We start from the raw sequence: 18,676 nt of genomic DNA, 5'->3' as shown, positions 1-18,676 counted from the left end.
GAGAGGCTCCACCGGCTGGATCCACGAAGAGCGCTGAGCTTCTATGTCGACAGCACGAAGGAGTTCAGGCAAGATGATCAGCTCTTTGTTGGATACGTGGGGAAGAGGAAAGGTAGAGCTGTCCACAAGAGAACGCTATCCAGGTGGGTCATTCTATGTATTAAGATTTGTTATTCTTTGGCGAAGAAAGAACCACCTGTGGGGCTTCGTGCCCACTCCACCAGAGCTAAGGTTGCTTCTTCGGCTTTGGCTAGGGGTGTTCCTGTGGCAGACATCACAGAGCAGCGACTTGGGCGTCCCTCCATACTTTTGTTAAACATTACTGTTTGGATTCGGAGGTTAGGAGGGATGGCCATTTTGCTTGCTCGGTGCTGCAGGATTTCTTGGTTTGACCATTCGGGTATCCACCTCCGGAGGTAGTACTGCTTTGGGACTCTATTCTTTAGGAGAGGAATCCACAGGTAGGTGTATCCATCAGAAGAATAAGTTACTTACCTTCGGTAACGCTTTTTCTGGTCGATACAGTAGCTACCTGTGGATTCCTCACGGTCCCACCCGCCTCCCCGTTGCCTGACTGGTCATACCATGAAATCCATGGGTGAGCATCCTTTGCCTTGTATATTTGTATATACCTGAATCATGTATATAGTTGTGGCATCTGTATATACATTTCTTTCTCTAATTTAGATAGCTCAAGGAAAACATGTTTGGACTTGAATTACATATTTTACTTTTGTATAGAGCAGTTATTACTGTTATCTAATTTTATTTTTATTATAATAAATGTTGTGTTTTCATTCATTTGATGTGACTAAGCTCTCTTTAAGGTCAACCTGTTCGCCTCTATGGCACGTAAAAAATGGTGATAACTGACGTCTGCACGTCGACGAGGGCTTCTTATTGCCTAGATGACATCATACGGCGTCGCGTGGAGTCGGGCGATTGTGACGTCATCGTCGACGTGCAGAGCTAGAAGAAATTTCCGTCGAGGCTGGCGCAAGGGGGAGAATTCTTTAGGTGAGAAATCTAGAGGTAGCTGCTGTATCCACCAGAAAAAGCGTTACCGAAGGTAAGTAACTTATTCATCTTGCACAATTTGTTTTTTGAACTGCTGTAAACAAAGCAGTTTGCCTGCTAGGAGAGAGAGAGAGAGCATAGCGAAAAAGCATGACACGATAAAAAAAAATAAAAAAAGTTAGAAGTGAGTAAAAATAAACTGGTGTATTAGACTGAGGAAATTGTTTAACTAAAAAGATTCGTAAACTATAAGAAACACACCTCTTTGCACACGTATTCCTTATAAGCTCTTATGGGCAGAGTCACTCAAGGTTAATCAACTAGTTCCATCTCATTGCCAGATTTCCAGAATGCAAACATGAGTTCCATTTTTAAAAAAAATTGAAAATCATTGCATAAACAATGGTATCCTCAAAACCTCACCGAGAATTAAGACCTCTGAAGGATGTCTAAGATGACATTTGAAATGATGGTCGGTGAATTGGCACCCCATACTAACAGTTTCCAATAATAACTTTGTTGGTGTATAGGAGAGGTTTCCAGAACACTGAATATTTTCAAAGTGCAAAGAAGCCGACTGGGGCGTAATGAAGACTGAACATTATTTTGATCTCTGCGCATCAACAACATATGGTGTTTCCTGCCTGGGCAAAACCAAAGTCATGTTGGACACCATCAAGCAGACCAGGCATTCATCCCACCAATCGTTTGTAAAAAACGTAATTTAACACTGACTGATGTGCTGTTACAATGTCACCGTCCTAGCAGAAGACTGTACGGGAGATTACACTATGACCCTAATTACATATTCAGGGATAAAGTCTGATTCCTCTGCAGATAGGAGTTTGCACAAAGCTCAGAATTAGGATTTGTGTGACAATTATCAAATCCTCCTGATTTCCCCTGATAGATTTCGGAAGGTGACAAATTCTGTAAAGAATTCACAAAAAAAAAAATGTAAAAAGGCAAAACATGTGGCATTCAGAGTGTTAAATACAGATTCCTCATATCAAAGGTTTTTTCATATAGAAAACTAGGGATGCAAGGTATGTCCCACACTTTATAGATACCTCAACCGTGGGTAATAGTGTTTACAAGACATTGCAAATACCCTCCCGTATTTCACCTAACCTAACTTGTAATGAGGGCCTTTAAAAAAAACGCATTGATCACTCTTAAGGATCAGCACTGAATTTATGCTGAAAGAAAAATAGAAAAAACAATTAAATTGTATGTGCATGCTCATCTCCATTCCCAATCAATGATTTTATTGCACAAGTTCTCACTGTGCCAAGCAGACAACTCTGTTACACGCCTAAGACAGAACACGCCAACAATTATAAATAATCACTCTAAAATTAAGGCATCCCCTCCCGGCCTCTCCACCACCGATGCATGCCAGAGACAGGCACAGCTGCTACTTACCAGAGTGTATGTTACAACTGTGCCTGCTTCGTAGCAACTGGTAACATCAACTTCCTTGAGTTTGTGTTTTGGGGTCAGGCAGATCCAGAGGTGTGAGCAAACAAATGAATCCTGCCAAAAGCAAATTTTATTCTGTCCCAGCGTGAATATGAAATTTGACAAGTTTGTTACAAATTGGTCCATTCAAACTTGCTAAATACGGACTTTGTTTTCATTTTTTAGGGAAGGGGGGAGTAATCAAGAGGATGCATGATGGAAGCTCTGTAACCTGTTGTGTATTGCTAAATAGGGTACAAGTGTGTGGTGTACAACTAACTAAATTCTCTTTTCAAGTTTGTTCACATTACAACGATGAAGCCTAAAATCACTTGTGAGAGATATTTTTTTCTTCTGCGATCTGCTAAACCCAGTCTTTACAAATAGCAAAAGATTTAAGGTCACACTCCACAAAAATTGTTCAATATTAAAGCAAGTTAGGCCTACCATTATGCATGGTAATCCAAATTCGGTGGCAATACTAATGCCCAACATTACAGCCCTAGCATACTATTTCTCCGGATTTTTAGCCATTAACAGAATGAGTCATCCTATATTCTTGCAGGGCACCCTGATTCAGGATATGTGTGATTCCACCATATGGAAGCTGGGATGAATCATTCTCCCTTGTAGTCAATCACAGAGTGGATTAGCGGTCTTCGCATTGAAAATGGTAACCATGTTCAAACGCTAGTAAGATGGTTTGAAATGATTATTTGTCACTACATCTTAGTTGATATATGCTTTCACATGAAAAGTTAATCAACCTGGTGATGAAAGATTTAAGATGTTAACGGGCGAGTGAAGAAATGGAAAGTGGAAGCTTAAGTCGGAGTCCATCTGCATTATTATATATCAAACTCTACTAAATATATAATTAAACCATTAGGTTTACTTTCCAGAAGACTACACTTTAAAATACGTTTTCAGATATGGGCAAGTTTATGGACCTTCAATATTGTACCTTAGGCACAAAGAGCCAGATGTATGTCTATGGAAAAATGTGTTCATACAGATGGCCCAAAATGAAGTAATTCAGAACTATTTTTAAAAACATCCGTTATTCTCCCTAATGTTTAATTTCATTACGTTAAAAAAGAGTGGTTGAAAATCATATGCAAGAGTGTGTCTCAAGTTATTAGTCCCCTGAAAGATAAGAGTAACAAGGTCTGTAAGTGGAGGCCTCATTGATGTCACTCGCTGCTTCAATGAAAACATTACACTGAAGGGTGTCATTTAAGCACAGGTTCATTTTGTAGCTTCCATTCCTCTTCCCAACACACTGCCCAAGCATCACACACTGAGTGCTTATTCGTTGAGGAGCTGCCAACCTCTGATGTTCTACTGCAACTCCACTGTATAGCCTCTAAGAATGAATTTCATAAAGGGCCTTTGTGCTCCTTCCACAAATTTACCGTAGAACCTCAACCACTTCCTACACTATGTTCCATTACAGGAAAGGAAAAAAAAAAAAAAAAAAAAAAAAAAAAAAGAAGGAGTGCAGGGGTTAAAAATATCTTTGGAAACACGGCCAGGGCTGTCAAATCCTAAGGCTGCCTTGTCTCGATTCCACCTCATGCCTTCTACCACCCCTGTGCTTCCAACTTTGTCTCACTCCTGCAGATTCTTTTGCAATCCTGCTTTGTCGGACACTTAAAAATGTCCCTCTGCCCAAAAACTAGAGTCTCAGCACCCACTGCTACCACAATTAAGCACTGCTCATTTTAAGGTTATCGGCTAATTCTTCATTTACCACTAAAGTATATGAAGGAAGCAGTTTGCAGTTAACTCTGCCTTAACCCCAGGTCTGCTGCAAACATTCTGAATGCCTACAATGACTAGCTCTACAATGGAGACTTAGTAATAAGCTGCTCATTAGCAGAACTAATTCCGTATTCCAAGTCAAATTATACTGCTACGAGGTGTAGGGTAATTTTAGTTAATCCAAACTGGAAATAGCAAAAAGGCTGATAAATTAGATTTATTGACTTGTAAAATCACTACTTTTTTCATTTTTTGCAAATGATCCACGTCTGCGATAAATTGGAAAAATTAAAACCAAGTTTCAAACAAATCCTTAAATCATAGTATATTCATAAAAGAAAGTATTTTTCATTAGTAACCACGATCAAGGTATATATATATTTTTTATTTTATTTGATAGGGTGTTTTATTTACATTTACAAATTACTATTGGACTAACAGTAGTTGTTATCAAAGCCTAGCAATAGCCTAGAAAACACACCAGTTGAGTCAGAAAGTAAAATATATTGCCCACGTTATATACTCAGATGCCCGGACACTTGACAAACAGCCACAATACAGAATCGGACTCATTTACAATTAATGTAAAAAAAAAATAAAAAAAAAAAAAAAAAAAAGACAAAAAACACAGCCCAAAATAGATGAGGGATTTACAAAGAGCAATACTGGCACGATAACAATTGGAATATGTTCTTGTATCGAACAGGAGCTTAAGGCATAAAAGCACCTGTTATCGTTAAACCAGCTGTAAATGCTTTTTTTTAGCTACTGCCACCATAGGCCACTGAGGATGTCCTTCAACCGTTTGTAGCTCACCAGAGACATGGTGACTCAGATTGTGGGTGGGCCGCAGGAAAGCCTGGCCATGACTCAGCTTCGGCCTACAGGGATTCTGCCTGTTACAACTTCATTAACCAGCACACTGTCCACTTCTGCTTTTGCAGCTTAGACAACGAGGCAGATCAGTGGAGCCGGAATAATAAAGAATATTTTCCATTTTTTCCAGACTCACTTTTCCACACCACCAGTTTGGTTGGAGAGATTCTCAATGAATAAGAATTGTTATGGGTATTTTGAAAACCTTGGCAAGTAGGTTGACAAAAGGTAGTGTGAGACACAAATGTTTGAAAAGGGCAAGAATGTGGGAAATGAGCACAGAGGTACACAGCACATAACCAACGACACAAATGCTTTCCACCCATGTCCTCTTTTATGGCCACTTGCTTTATTTACTGGGCACCCCATGGTTATAGCAATTTTATGTCAGCATATAAATACACCAGACATGGACATAGAAGAAAGACTTACCTGAGAGTTCTGCCAACATGAGATATCAAGGAGTCTGTGGGAAGAAAGACCTAAGGGTTAATTTAGCATTTATTCTCGAAGACAAATCACTCAATATATTACAAATTTTATTTAAGAATCAATTTCACCTCAATTTAAAAAAATACAATTTCAAATATTAAAGTATAACTCTCACTAGGACGCAGAGAAAGTGTGAATTAAAATACAGAATAAACTAGCGGTTTCATGAAATCCCCGAAAATAAAATCGAAAAATCTCAGTTCACTGAAGAACGTATTAAAGCATTTTTGAAGCAGGGAGTCGTGGAAAAATGAGTTTTTCTAAACTCAACTTTTTCCTGACCATAGAGCATCTCCTGTGTAGCGAGAAGCTCGTCAAATAGTACTCTAAACTTGTCGCGTTCAAACTTTGCATCTTCGAAATACAGACAGAAAATGTCAAATACAAGCCCCCCGTAAATAGTTTGGCAAAATACGAAGATGTCCGGGGATCTGTCAGAGAAGAATCGGACGCAAACACCTTTTAATCAGAGAAAAACAGATGCAGATGTGCAATTAAAAGGCAGAGCCCCGCAGTCTTGGCTCTGTTTGCACTAGCCCACATTGTTTGCAGAGTAACAACGGTTGCCAGGGGCGACGCCGTCCACTCCCGTTTCCAAGAGCAGGTTGCCGAGCAACCAACAGAACACTTCCCAAACCAAACAATGGCATCCCCCAATCCATCCCTGCGCTCTCCCCCCAGCTCACATTAACCAGACCTAAAAAACACTAAAATATGTAATCTATTATTTTCAGAAGCCAAACGAGAATGGACAAATCAGTGGGTTCTATAGCAACACAAACAGGTTTATCGGATTTGCTCTGAAATACGAAGAAAAAAGGCAGCGCGGCTTTAGCATGTTAATACATGTGCCAGTCACTCTTGAACCTCGCTTATTTACAATCAGTGAGTGCTCCTTTCGGACTGCTATGCAACAAACCATTGTGCAAGTCACATTCCCAGTCTTCCACGGCAGACACAACTATACCGGTGTGATTAGTAGCGATTCAAGTCCACAATCTGCACAGGTAAACAATGTTAATAAGCGCCAGACACCACTTGTTGAATGCTGAGTATCTTGTATAGTGCTTACACTGCTTCTAAGCACGGCGGGTGAGATTCACTATAATGTACAAAGCGCTAAGCACCGATAAGGCAACTAGGCGCTAATGTAGCAGCTAAGCATCTGCAAAATACAGAAAGGATTTCGGAGCTTTCAAAAATGTAACAAGAGTTCAATAAAAAAATATACAATACTAAATAGTCTGAGATCAATGGCAGATGAGACGTTCCCAGGAAAGATTATATTTCAGCTGTGACCGGATATGGAGGGAGTAGAGAGAAGAGGGCATATAGTCTGGTTTTATGTGGGATGTTCTTTCTCAACTACAAAACTGCCAATCTGAGCTGCTCCATGGTCAAGAACGGCTTGACGAGGACCTGCCGGGTGAACGGGCACCGAGGTTCTCATCACCAAACCTTCAACTGGTTACTGCCGAGCAGTACAAGGCAGGGCCACAGGAATTATGCGGTAGGAGGATGACATTTTGTAGTAAGAAAATGCAATTTACGGAGCACGTTCAAGCAGCATTATTTCGTTGTTTTATCACATTTTAACACTATTTGGAGAAAAGTTTCACCTCATGAGTACCAGTTTAATACTGGAATTCAGCAATCAGCAGCTGAAAGGTGACCAGGTTACCTCTGCAAGGAGTCTGCAAATGAGCAACACTTTTTTTGTAGTAATTGACAGGTCGCACTAAAAAAAAAATTGGACAGATATATGCAGCAAAGGGTGGATTAGTGACAAATGTGTAACTGTGCAGAAAACGGAACAGCATTACTTAATTCCACGGAACCTTAGCAAAATATTTTTGGTACCTACACAAAAAAAAAAAAAAGGATTACACACTGATTTTACACATGGCATTTGCGTTGGGAACAGCAAAGACTATCATATCGACAAACAAGACAGCATTGCCTAACAATTGTCTCGACTAATAAGAAAGAAGGGTTTCCAAGGTAACAACATCAGAAGACGCTCCAGGACCAACGGCTGACAATATTTTGTAGGCTTTAGGGCGTAGGATGGCAAAAAGATGACCCGGTTCAAGCTTTTCAAGTCTATCAAGTAGCGCAGAGTAGTGACGAACGGGAGGCTGTGATGGGTGACAGCGGCGTGTGTAATAGAGAGGCAGGGACGATCAGTGGATGGTTAGTGATACATAGGAAGGAAAATATCACATAGATCGTGGAGTAAAAACAATTCACAACCCGAGATGAGCGCGTTCTAAAAAAACATTTTTAATGTAGGAGCATCTGAAACACAAGATGTTTTACATTGTGGAGTACTGCAACCTGTTGCGATAAAGAATTGATAAAAGAAACCAGAATACAATAGGTGTTAAAAACAGGTCTAGGCAGCACAATATAGAGTTGTTTTTTTATACACTATTTCTTTTGCTTTCATCATACTACACATTTACATCAACCCATTTTACCTTTCTCTAAAAATTCATTATTTTTAGGTCTCCACTAGACTACAAGGTACCAGATAGTATATGCGATCTGTCTTCAAAACTTTAGTGTGTTTTTTTAACCAGTGGGCCAATCAATCTATCAGATGTATTTATAGAACACTGCTGATCACACCTTTGCAGGTTCTCCAGGTACTGTGCTGCTGTGTTGGTCCAAGAGCCAGGTTTTGAGTCATTTTCTGAAGAGGGTCAGCTAGGGAGCGGTGCAGAGGTTGTTTCAGGACTTGGCTCAACTCCCTGTGCGGCAGCATCGGATGCAAGGTCCCTGGGCAAGGGCTTGGTGAAAGTAGCAGAAGTTCTTTTTTTTTTTTGTGGGGGGGGTAAGGGGGTTTGACCGCGTTGACCTGGCGTTTCATGAAGAGTTTTCTGTCCAGGAGGATGCACAGGTTGCGGACACAGTCTTTGGGAGGCGGGGTGGGTACTAGCTCTGCTGGCCACCAGTAGTCGTTTCAGACGAAGTGTGTCTGCTGAATATCAGTACTTCAGTTTTAACCATGTTACGCTTCAGGAAGTTGTTCATCATCCAGGCTGAGACGTTCTTCATGCAATTGTGTAATTTGGTCTCTGTCAGGGCGGGGTCCGCTGAGAGCGAGAGGATGAACTAGGTGTCAGTGGCATAGGAGACTATGTTGAGGTTGTGCTTCCTAATGATGTCTGTGAGGGTGTCGTGTAGATACTGAAGAGGGTAGAACTGAGGTAGGAGTCTTGCAGAACACTGCAGTTGGTGGGTTTGGGTTGAGAAGTGAAGGGCGAGAGGCGGATTCTCTGGGTGTGTCTCGAGACAAAGGAGGTGATTCATGTCAACACGTCGCCGGTGATTCATGTCTGTCGCAGCCGGTTGATGAGTGCAGTGAGGGACAGTGTCAAAGGCTGCGGAGAGGTCGATTAAGATTAGTGCGGCTGATTCTCGGTTGAGTAGGGTGTGGATGTTGTCGGTTGCAGCAATAAGAGCTGTCTTGGTGCTGTGGTTTACTCTGAAACCGGATTGTGAGGGGTGCAGTAGATTGTTTCTCTCCAGGTGTTCTATGAGTTGTAGGTTGATGGCCTTCTCTAGGACTTTAGTGGGAATCAAGAGGAAGGTGATGGGACAGTAGTTTTGGAGTTTGCCATTGGTCTGCAGAGGGTGTCTTGAGGAGAGGTCTGACATACGTGTGTTTCCAGACCTCCGGATAGGTGGCTGCGACGATGGAGGTATTGAAAATGGTGGTAAGCTGGTGACTGATCTCATCTCTTCTGAGGTTGAACCATCGCTGGGGGCAGGAATCAGTTGGTGTGCTAGAGAGGATGGTGTTCGTCAGCTTTGTTGTGTTCTCTGTACTGAGTCGTTCCCATGCGGTGAGCGGATGAACGGCTGGTGTGGTGGAAAGGATGCAGCAGAGATCGATGGTTTGGGGAATCGAGGTTTTTGTAGATGTTTGCTATCTTGTTTTGGAAGTGGTTGGCAAGGGTGTCAGAGTTTTTGTGAGTGGGGATTACATTTTTGGTGGCTGCTGGGAAGGTGAACTTCCTTAGTTTGGTTGGTACTAGTCTTGATCCGGTGTTTCAGGGCTTCCTTCTTTGTGGCTTTTAGCTGGGAGTGGTAGTTGTTCAGTGCTGGCTTGAAGGTGATTCAGTCCATGTTGCTATTATTGGTTGGCCACTTTCTTTCCAGTTGTTTGCATCAGAGTTTAGTGTTGCTGGGATATGGTGTGAACCAGCTTGCTCGTTTGTTAGATTTGTGCGTTCTGGTCAGTTTGGTGGGTGCAACTAGGTCTGCAGCAGTGGAGATCCAGGAGTTGAAGTTCTCGTCTGCCTGTTTCAATTCTAAGGTGACTATGGGTTGGACAATTTTGAGGGAGTCTTTCCAGTGGTGCTGGGTGACCTGGGTCCAACTGCGCCTGGATGTTTTGAAGAAGTTGTTGGGGAAGGGAGGGGTACGCTGATGGTGTATGCAATGGGGTGGTATGACCAGGTGAGTTCTGAGCTGTATCCGATTCTGTTGCTGGACATGAAGATGGGGTCTGTCTGTCCAATTGCTTGAGGCCTGTGTTGTTTAGTCATTCACGGAGGTCGGTGGAGTTGGTGTACCTGGGATTGTTTAAGTGGATGTTCAGGTCTGCTAGGAACAGGTAGTGTTCTAATTCTAAGGCGAGCGGGGTGATGAATTCCACAACTGCGTCGCTGAGGCTGGTTCAGAGGGTTTATAGGCAATGGTGCCTTTGATGGTGGTTTTATTGTGGGTGCAGCTGGAAGTTCATGTGTTCCATGAATTGCATGGTGTCGTCATCTGTGCTGGTGCAGACCATTGATTCTTTGTTAATGTTGGAGATGCCGCCTGTGTGTCTGTTAGTGCAGTTGCAGTGTTTTATCTTGTAACCGCAGGGTGTAGCGATGGCAATGCCTGGGGCAGACACAGGGGTGAGCTATGTCTCTGAAGAAGGTGGCATCGGGGACAAGAGTGGCGATGGTGTCCCAGATTTCGGTGGCATGTTTGCAGAGGGATCTGGCATTGAAAAGGAGACAGCTGAGTTGTTCAGGCAAAGATTCAGCTGTCTGGGATGTTGCGGAGCCAGTTGCTGTGGTGGTAGTCGATCAGATGGTGGGGGTTAACCAGCAGTGGGTGCAGGTGAAAGGACCCACTGTGGAGTGAGGAGACGTGAGGCAGCAGTTGTTGTTTCGTCAGAGTTCAGTGCAAGGAGATCACCGCAAAGTATCTGCGGGAGTGTGAAGGGCCAGGGTTCTTGGCGCTGGGTGCGGTCAGGGCACAGATAGAAATGCCTTTGGGTGGGGGTGCGGGGAGTATGGGAGGAGGGAAAGCTGCAAGAGGGAGGAGTGGGAAAATCATTGCAGTGCCCTAGGGCACTGGGTCCTGTGAGCATTAGCCTTGGGGGCTTTCATAGGTCTTAGGCTGAACTGGCAGCAGGGGGAGATGGCGCAATCTTGCTCACCAGGGCTGTGCTGTAGCCTTCCTTATATATGTCTCAGGGACAGGGCGGGGTGCTTGGAGGCGGGATGTGGCAAGAGGGAGGAGTGGGAAAATTGTTGCAGTGCCCGGGGCACTGGGTCATGTGAGCCTGGGCCCTGGGAGTTTGCGGAGGTCTTAGGCTGAACTGGCAGCAGAGGAAGCTGGTGTGAACCGCTTTAGAGGTTGCTCATTGCTTACCAATTTTTGGCATCATTGTCATTCTATTTTGCCTACTTCTTAGTGGTCAGTGCCATTGGCTTCCTTCCCCTTTATATGTTTGTCCCTCCTTTGGAGCATAGACGCATTACTTGCATCCGTTCCATGCTCATTTTTTTAGGTACTATTTTTTTCTTTGTTTTACAGCACTCGATTGGAGTGTCTTTTTGAGCGTCCCGCTAAATGTACTTGCATCCTCTATTGCTCCTCTACGACAACCCTCAACTATCCATCTGTTTGCCCTCAGCCCTTTCCTCTCACCCTCCATTAACTGTGAGCTTTCTACCAGACCAGTTGTCCGCAACACCCACAACACACCGTATCTCCTTTCGTGCTGCCTCTTGGCTTCCCCTCCCTTCGTAGTACCATGCATCCCATAATAAATATAAAAAATATTAAAAAAAACGCAAGCACTATGATGTGACAGTGGTGTTAATTAGATAGGTTCAATATTGGCCTGAGCACAATGAATCTTAAATAGGGAGCCGGAATGAAATGTGCATTGGTGCTCCTCTTTCTAAGAGATGCCCACACCGGGATACTATGGGTGTGTGTCAATTCTGCCGGGGAGGCAGTGTGATTATGCACTATTTGGGAGAAGTCATGTGTCTTCCCGATTGGAGAGAACATTACAGTTCCACTACATGTGGTCTGACATAGTGGTATACCGTAGGAGCCTCAATGGTTCAGATATCTTGGGTTTCAAGTTTCTCAGAGCCTCCTGCTACCAAATCCATTTTTGAGATATGAAAAAGAGCAATAAGCTACTCCAGATGTGTTGGTGACGATCCAGATATCCATTTCCTGCAAATTTCTCTATAAGCTAATAAAAGAGCATAGAACAGCAGGTTTTTCCTACCTCTGTTTCCCCCTCTACACCTTAATTCCAATTCTTGTGATCGACCAAATATAATCAAGGGGAGGGTTACTGCAATTTCTCGCCCTAATATTCCTGAGAGAGTCATACATACTTCCTCCCAAAACAAGTGGATGCCCAGATACTCCAAAAACATATGAACATCTGTTGCACTCACCAAGCCACATTTAGGGCATTCTACTACCTCTCCTTTTTAATTTTGGTAAGCTTAGGAGGCGAAAAACAAGCCCTATGTATGGCGAAGAGATGATTTTTCCTCAGTGAAGGTTTTACTACTTCAAACAATGTACACAATGGTAGGGTTTTATGGTCCAAATAGTGAAGATATAGAATCACTTAGAGCAGAGGTCTCCAAACTTTTTAATGCCCCGCCCCCCCATCTGAAAAATAAAAATCATTGGACCCCCTCCTCAGAATTTCACAATTATTGTATAAAGATGGCAATGTTTAAATATGTATAGACATATTTAAACATTGCAGTTAAGTAATGTTACCTTTTTAAAGATGCAATAACATGCTTCTGCTTAAAACAAAGACCTGTTATCTGTGTAATGATTCTTTTGGCCAGAGTCTGGCGCACCCCCCCTGTGATCACTTGAGGCCCCCCTAGGGGAGCCCGCCCCCCAGCTTGAAGACCTCTGACTTAGAGGGATGTTTTCCCAGCTCTCAGATTTCCCTGATCCAATTGTAATGGTGGGCGATTTTAATGTAGTTCTAGACAACAAATTAGATAGATCAGATAAGTGTAGATTTGTAGGAACACCGAAGTCCCAGCGATATCAGGGGGGGGGGGGGGGGGGGGGATGATGAAGGAATTTGGTCTGTGTGATGTATGGAGGCAGAGAGTTGGTGTAAAACTGGATTTCTCATTCTTCAACAAAAAGTATAGGCATGTTCTCGTATTGATTATTTTTTAGTAGATATAAGGTTAGGAGAATCTATGGATAACCTAATATATCTACCTGCTCATTTATCAGATCATGCAGCTATTCTGTTAGAAAATCACCAGCGCTCATTATTAGACAATGAGGTATCTCAACTATGTAAGGAGACAGGATTTCTTTAAAGATAATGTGGGATCAGCCCCGATATTTGTAGTTTGGGATACATTTAAAGCAATAATAAGAGGGAAAATTATGAGTGTAGCTAGTTACAAAAATAAACAATTTCAAAATGAAGTAAGCCACTTCGAACAGGAAATGTTAAGGTAGAAGCACCAGTTGGTAAGGAACTTCGAAGAAGGTGAACCTGAGATTTTGATGAACAACTTAAATAATTTGAGGCAGCAGTTTGAAGAGGTGTTACAAGCAAGAATCACAAAGGTGGGAAGCAAGTAAATTGTCCCATTTTGAATTCAGCAAAAATACGGGGAAGCTGTTAGCATGGTAGAGTAAAGCGTATCAAGTACAGAACTATATTAAAGAAATTGAACTAGATCGACCGGGACAAGGAGTAATGAGTAGTAAGGCCATGGAGCTAGCTTTCCAAAATTTCTTTATCCAACTTTATACAGAAGAGTTTGAGGTGGCGGGGGGGGGGGGAAGAAGAGATAGGTGGCTAGTTAGGACAGGACATACTTCTGAGCATCACTACACAGGGGAAGCAGTTACTCCTAAACAGATTAATCAGAGGAGGGAAAGCCTCTGGTCCTGATGGTATTCCGGTTGAACTATATAAGGTGTTGGGGGAATCAATTATACAAGTTTTGTCAGAACTGTTTAGTGGGATTTTCGATAGCGGAGCACTTATACCAGCTTCATGGAATGAGGCGACTATCACATTAATTTTAAAACCAGAAACAAATTTGACAAAATGTGAGTCGTATAGACCAATATCATTGTTGAATAGTGACTATAAACTATATGCTAAAATATTAGTGGACAGATTAACTGGGGTAGAAAACAGCCTGATACATTCCGATCAGAAAGGATTCTCTAAAGGGAGATTTCTTCATGAACTGATCTTTAATTTGATTGGGGCTATAGATTTGGCTACTACTTTTGAAGCCCCTGTGGTGGTGATTGCTGTGGATGCAATGAAGGCTTTTGACCGAGTTAATTGGAATTATTTAAAATCAATTTTGGGACGTTGTAATTTCGGGGAAACCTGTTTAGGGCTATTGGACAGATCTATAGGGCCCCAGTGGCAAGAGTATTAGTGAATGGGAATCTTATACAATCCTTCAAGATCACAAGAGGCACTAGGCAGGGCTGTCCCCTGTCTCCTATATTGTTTAACCTGTATATAGAATCGCTGGCTAGGAAAATTAGGCACAACTCTATAATTTCCCCCTTTAGTTGTAAGGGCTGGGTGAAAAATGACGCCTTATATGCAGAGGATCTCTTAGTATATACTGACAATCTATCGACAGCTCTTCCGGCATTATTACATGTGGCAGAGAATTTCGGCAGAGTATCAGGATATTGCGTAAATGCTGACAAGACAGGAATAATGTCTTGGAATCTGAAGAAAGACTTGCCACAAGGAAAGAAGGAAATTAGATATTTAGGTAACACAATTATACATGACATTGAACACCTGGCAGAGACGAATAAAAAAAAAAAAAAAAAAAAAAAAACCTGATGGGAGAATGCAATAAGATAATGCAGAGATGGGCACACCTTCACCTGACAATTTTGGGGAGGGTTAACTTGATTAAGATGACAATTTTGCCTGGCATAGGGCATTACTATGTACCATCCAGTGTCCGACAAACGAAGGTGAATTGGATGTTCCTAATTTCAAGCTATATCACATAGTGGCACAAATACAATGGCTGATCCACTAGTTTTTGGGCTGCCACTGAGTGAAGTTGGGGCTTTCTGGGACGTACCCAGGCTATGTCTGGCTGGTACCACTTGTGCTGGGGGAGCGACCTACTTGGGGACCTCCCTCGAAACTACAGTGGATCGCACTGCGATGTTTGGCGAAGTTTGCTAAGCTCTCGGGTCAAGTATTCCCCCTTTGCCCCAAGTCCAGCCACTGGTGGGGCTTCCAACACAGGTGGCGGGGGGGGGGGGGAGGGGTTTGTTCATGGCCTGTGTTATGAATATGGGCTACAGCAGACACTCTCACTGTAGAGGACTGCAACGAAGAGAGCAGATTGAGATCCCTGGACAACATGAGTTGCCCTTCTCACAATTCTTTTTTTTTTTTTTTCCATATGCCAAAGTGGTGGGGTCAATCCACGCCTTGTGGTAATGTTTACAAGAGTAAAAAGGAATCTCTAGTACTAACAGTGCCACCAATAACGAAAATATTGATTTTTAACTTAATTGATGGGCTGCAACTATATAGTCATTTTGAAACAGAGACAATTTAACAACTGCTTTGTGTGTTAAAAATGAACCTTGATATATAAAACAACTGTAAACAATGGAGATTGTTCAGTTGAGTTTTTGAACAAAAAGACGTTTTGATAACTTTATAAAAAAGAAAATATGTCAATCAAATATTAAGAAATCCCTTTGAGATGATCTCGAAACCACTCTACTGTATGGGGGCATAGTTTAACCTCTTCAAGGTAAATAATTGCAAATTGGGAGCAAATTTACTTCAATGACTAAAAAGCTGACTTTGCAACCTAGGCGTTGCCTAAAAAAAAATTGGTTGGATTCTTGGCAATGACCATCTCTCTGTGACTAATACACTTCTCTATAGAATGTTGTCTAGCATATAAGCCACATAAAATGCTCCTGACCCGACCCCCTTGCCTCTAGAATGAGTTATCTGGTCACCACTGAACTAACATTTCATACTGTTGAGATTTTTACTACGATAAAAGTTCTGCTTTGGACTATGAGCTATGTATACGAATCTCAGTAATTGTGATGTGGATCATTTAATAAATAGCTGCTATGAACACTGCTAATGTTGAATTTATAATTGTGGTGTATTGCACTTTTCTATATTTTTCATTTTGGCTTACTTTTATTTAGTTTTTTTTTATGTATTTAATTACATAGAGTTTCTTATCTGCACAGCACTTGAGTAGTAGAGCAGTAAACTGTGCATGGGTGCCAGGCCCCTGCCAGAGAGCTCTGGGGCCCTCGATGTACTTTGCAAGGGGGGGTGGGGGGCTCCGTCAAGTTTTGTTATGCCTCTGAAGCACAGATGACAAGCTTTCAGCAGACCAACACAACCGGTCCATTACCTAGTAAAAGGTCCTAGAAGCTAGTAGGAGAGGTGGAGGCGGTGTACATCATCTAGTGTTACATGTTTTTTTACAGACTGCTTGTGGTGCAGCCGCTTTGGGCTAGTCTACCAAACCAAATATTGACATACACCACAAAATACATAGCTAGGGGCTACAACAGTCCTCAAGGGTATTGGAGATTACTTAGAATTTTTAAAAAACTGTGCCACCCACATGTCCAGGACACAATTGGGTTTTACTTCCTTAGTCAATATTGCCATCAATGGAGCCGATGGAAGCTGGGGATCCAAGACTTTGTTTTCCTGAAGCCTTCTATAGATAGATAGATGTAATCAAAATGCATGAGATTTTTGTTAGGTTATGGACATGAAAAGTGATCCAGGATAGGGCACTGGTACCTGGGAAGCTGTTGAAGAATAATTAGACAAACAAAGTAAATATGTTAATAGGGACTGAGTAGGGCAGTTCTTTTAGTGACAAAAGTTAAGATGATAAAGAAAAAAGATAGTCAGGTCTTTGTTGAAGCAATGTTTTTATATACAAAAATGACATTCACCATAGTGCTTGGGTGCCACAGGAGGTCTGGTCAGGCAGTAGTTTGAGGTCTAAACCGCGCTGCTCCAGGAATGATGGTTTTATTTCTCAACAGGTCGACGTTCCCCAATTTCAACATACTCCACCACAGAAGTTGACAGGAGAAGGACCATCAACGTCCAGGAGTGGACACGTGACAAGTGGCCTGACAGCCACGCCCACGCCTGTAGCCTGGTCTCTTTTGCAATTTTACTGGAGCCGTAAATTAGGGTGGCTGTCTCTTTAAGATGATGAACTTGTTTCACCTTTCACAGGTCCCCTTCCTCCATCGCACCCCCTCGAAATAAAAGCTTTCCGAAGTCCGTGTCCACCGCGCAGCCCACCTAAAACAGCTCCAAAAACACACGGGCTGGATTTTCCTCTTTGCTCTGCCTCTTGCCTGCTGCTAGGCAACCAGGACAGTTTTCGTACACAAGTTCATTACGCATCAACTGCGATTCCTCTCTACGTTTGGGCTCGTTAACTTGGCTGCCTCTGAGGGCGAATAACATCAAGAGCTGAAGGAGAATGGAGGGGAAAGGGGAGAACTTGACACACGTAACATTACAGCGACTTGTCCATGAGGATACTACACACAAACACATTTACCAATGGGTGTACACTGCTGTGGTTTAAAACATTCACCACTGCATTTAACAATGAATTACCCCCTAAAAATGCTACGGGGGTGGGGGTGTTGGTTAGAGAGCATTCATTAAACCAAATATGTGCTATTCCCATTTCTGTCCCCGTTATCAGACAACTGAATATTCTGAAAAGTCACTAATTCAGGAGGATGCAGGGTTACCTCCTCCTATAGGAGTAAACTGGTTATGAGGAGCTATCAGCTGTTGCTGAACCTGTGTGCAAGCAGTTCGCTTCCTAACTATTGAGCAAGCACTGGCAAATTAACGAGCCTTCTGAGTAAGAGACACTCAACTCAAGGTCAATGCCACTCCTTTTCAAAGACCACAGAATGATAAAAGTTTGTCGTCAATGGCAGAATTTTCAGTCACAAAGTGTGTGGATCAGCACTCAGCACAAAGAAAATTTACTAGGTGCCTTTACGCATACTGTGCTGATGACTATATGCCTGGAATTGCGCATCCAAATGTAGGCGGCTTCAGTTCTAGACAGAAACTGAAGACTTGTTTTCTAGCTTAACCACCTCACCCACACTTGGATGGTTCGCTGAATATTATAGTAGATCCTTTTGCTCTCTAGATTCCTTTATAATATGCCCACTTGGTTGCCTATTTGTAGAGCATTTTGGGGATAAGGTGGCAAGAAAAATGGCAGTCACAAATTGACAAGGTTATAGAATCCCAGATTTGCATAAAAGGCCACACGATAGACATATATGGAGCTCCTTGGGATTTAGAAAAAAAAAAAACAGAAAGCAAGGATAAAAAGAAAGAATACGACTTGGTAAGGCTCACAACAGATTCCACGGTTTCATACTGTGTGCAGGACAAGTAGTCCAACAAGGAATACCATGGGCAACCACAGCCAAACTGGACTTATGTAGAAAGAAAAGATACCTAAAGCCTGAAATTGTGCATTAGCGATTTATGTACAAGGGAACAAATGTGAGCAGGAAACTCTGCTTGCAGGGCAAATGGGAAAGGTACTCCTCAAGTGTCACTGGAAACCGAACGAGGAAAGATTAATTAATTAATTAGTATGCTTTAGCTTCAGTAGATCTTTAAACTGAAATGCAGCACCCAAACTAGAACAGCTCAGAATCGTTCACCACCCAAGACTTCACAAAACCTTCCTCACTT

General features: G+C 42.4%; 1 protein-coding gene across 3 annotated transcripts in view; it reads right to left on the bottom strand.

The window, feature by feature from the left end:
- Positions 1–18,676, bottom strand: part of RFX2 (regulatory factor X2) — a 163,724-nt gene that overhangs the window by 124,726 nt on the left and 20,322 nt on the right. For all 3 annotated transcript variants that reach the window (XM_069216390.1, XM_069216388.1, XM_069216389.1), the window contains one exon: positions 5,551–5,584. In XM_069216390.1, coding sequence (XP_069072491.1) covers positions 5,551–5,569 — 19 coding nt within the window. In that variant the 5' untranslated portion in view covers positions 5,570–5,584. The remainder of the gene's footprint in view (positions 1–5,550; positions 5,585–18,676) is intronic.

The sequence above is a fragment of the Pleurodeles waltl genome, chromosome 12 (assembly GCF_031143425.1).
Source record: "Pleurodeles waltl isolate 20211129_DDA chromosome 12, aPleWal1.hap1.20221129, whole genome shotgun sequence".
In the NCBI taxonomy this organism is placed as follows: Eukaryota; Metazoa; Chordata; class Amphibia; order Caudata; family Salamandridae; genus Pleurodeles; species Pleurodeles waltl.
This window is presented reverse-complemented; position numbering and strand designations above follow the sequence as displayed.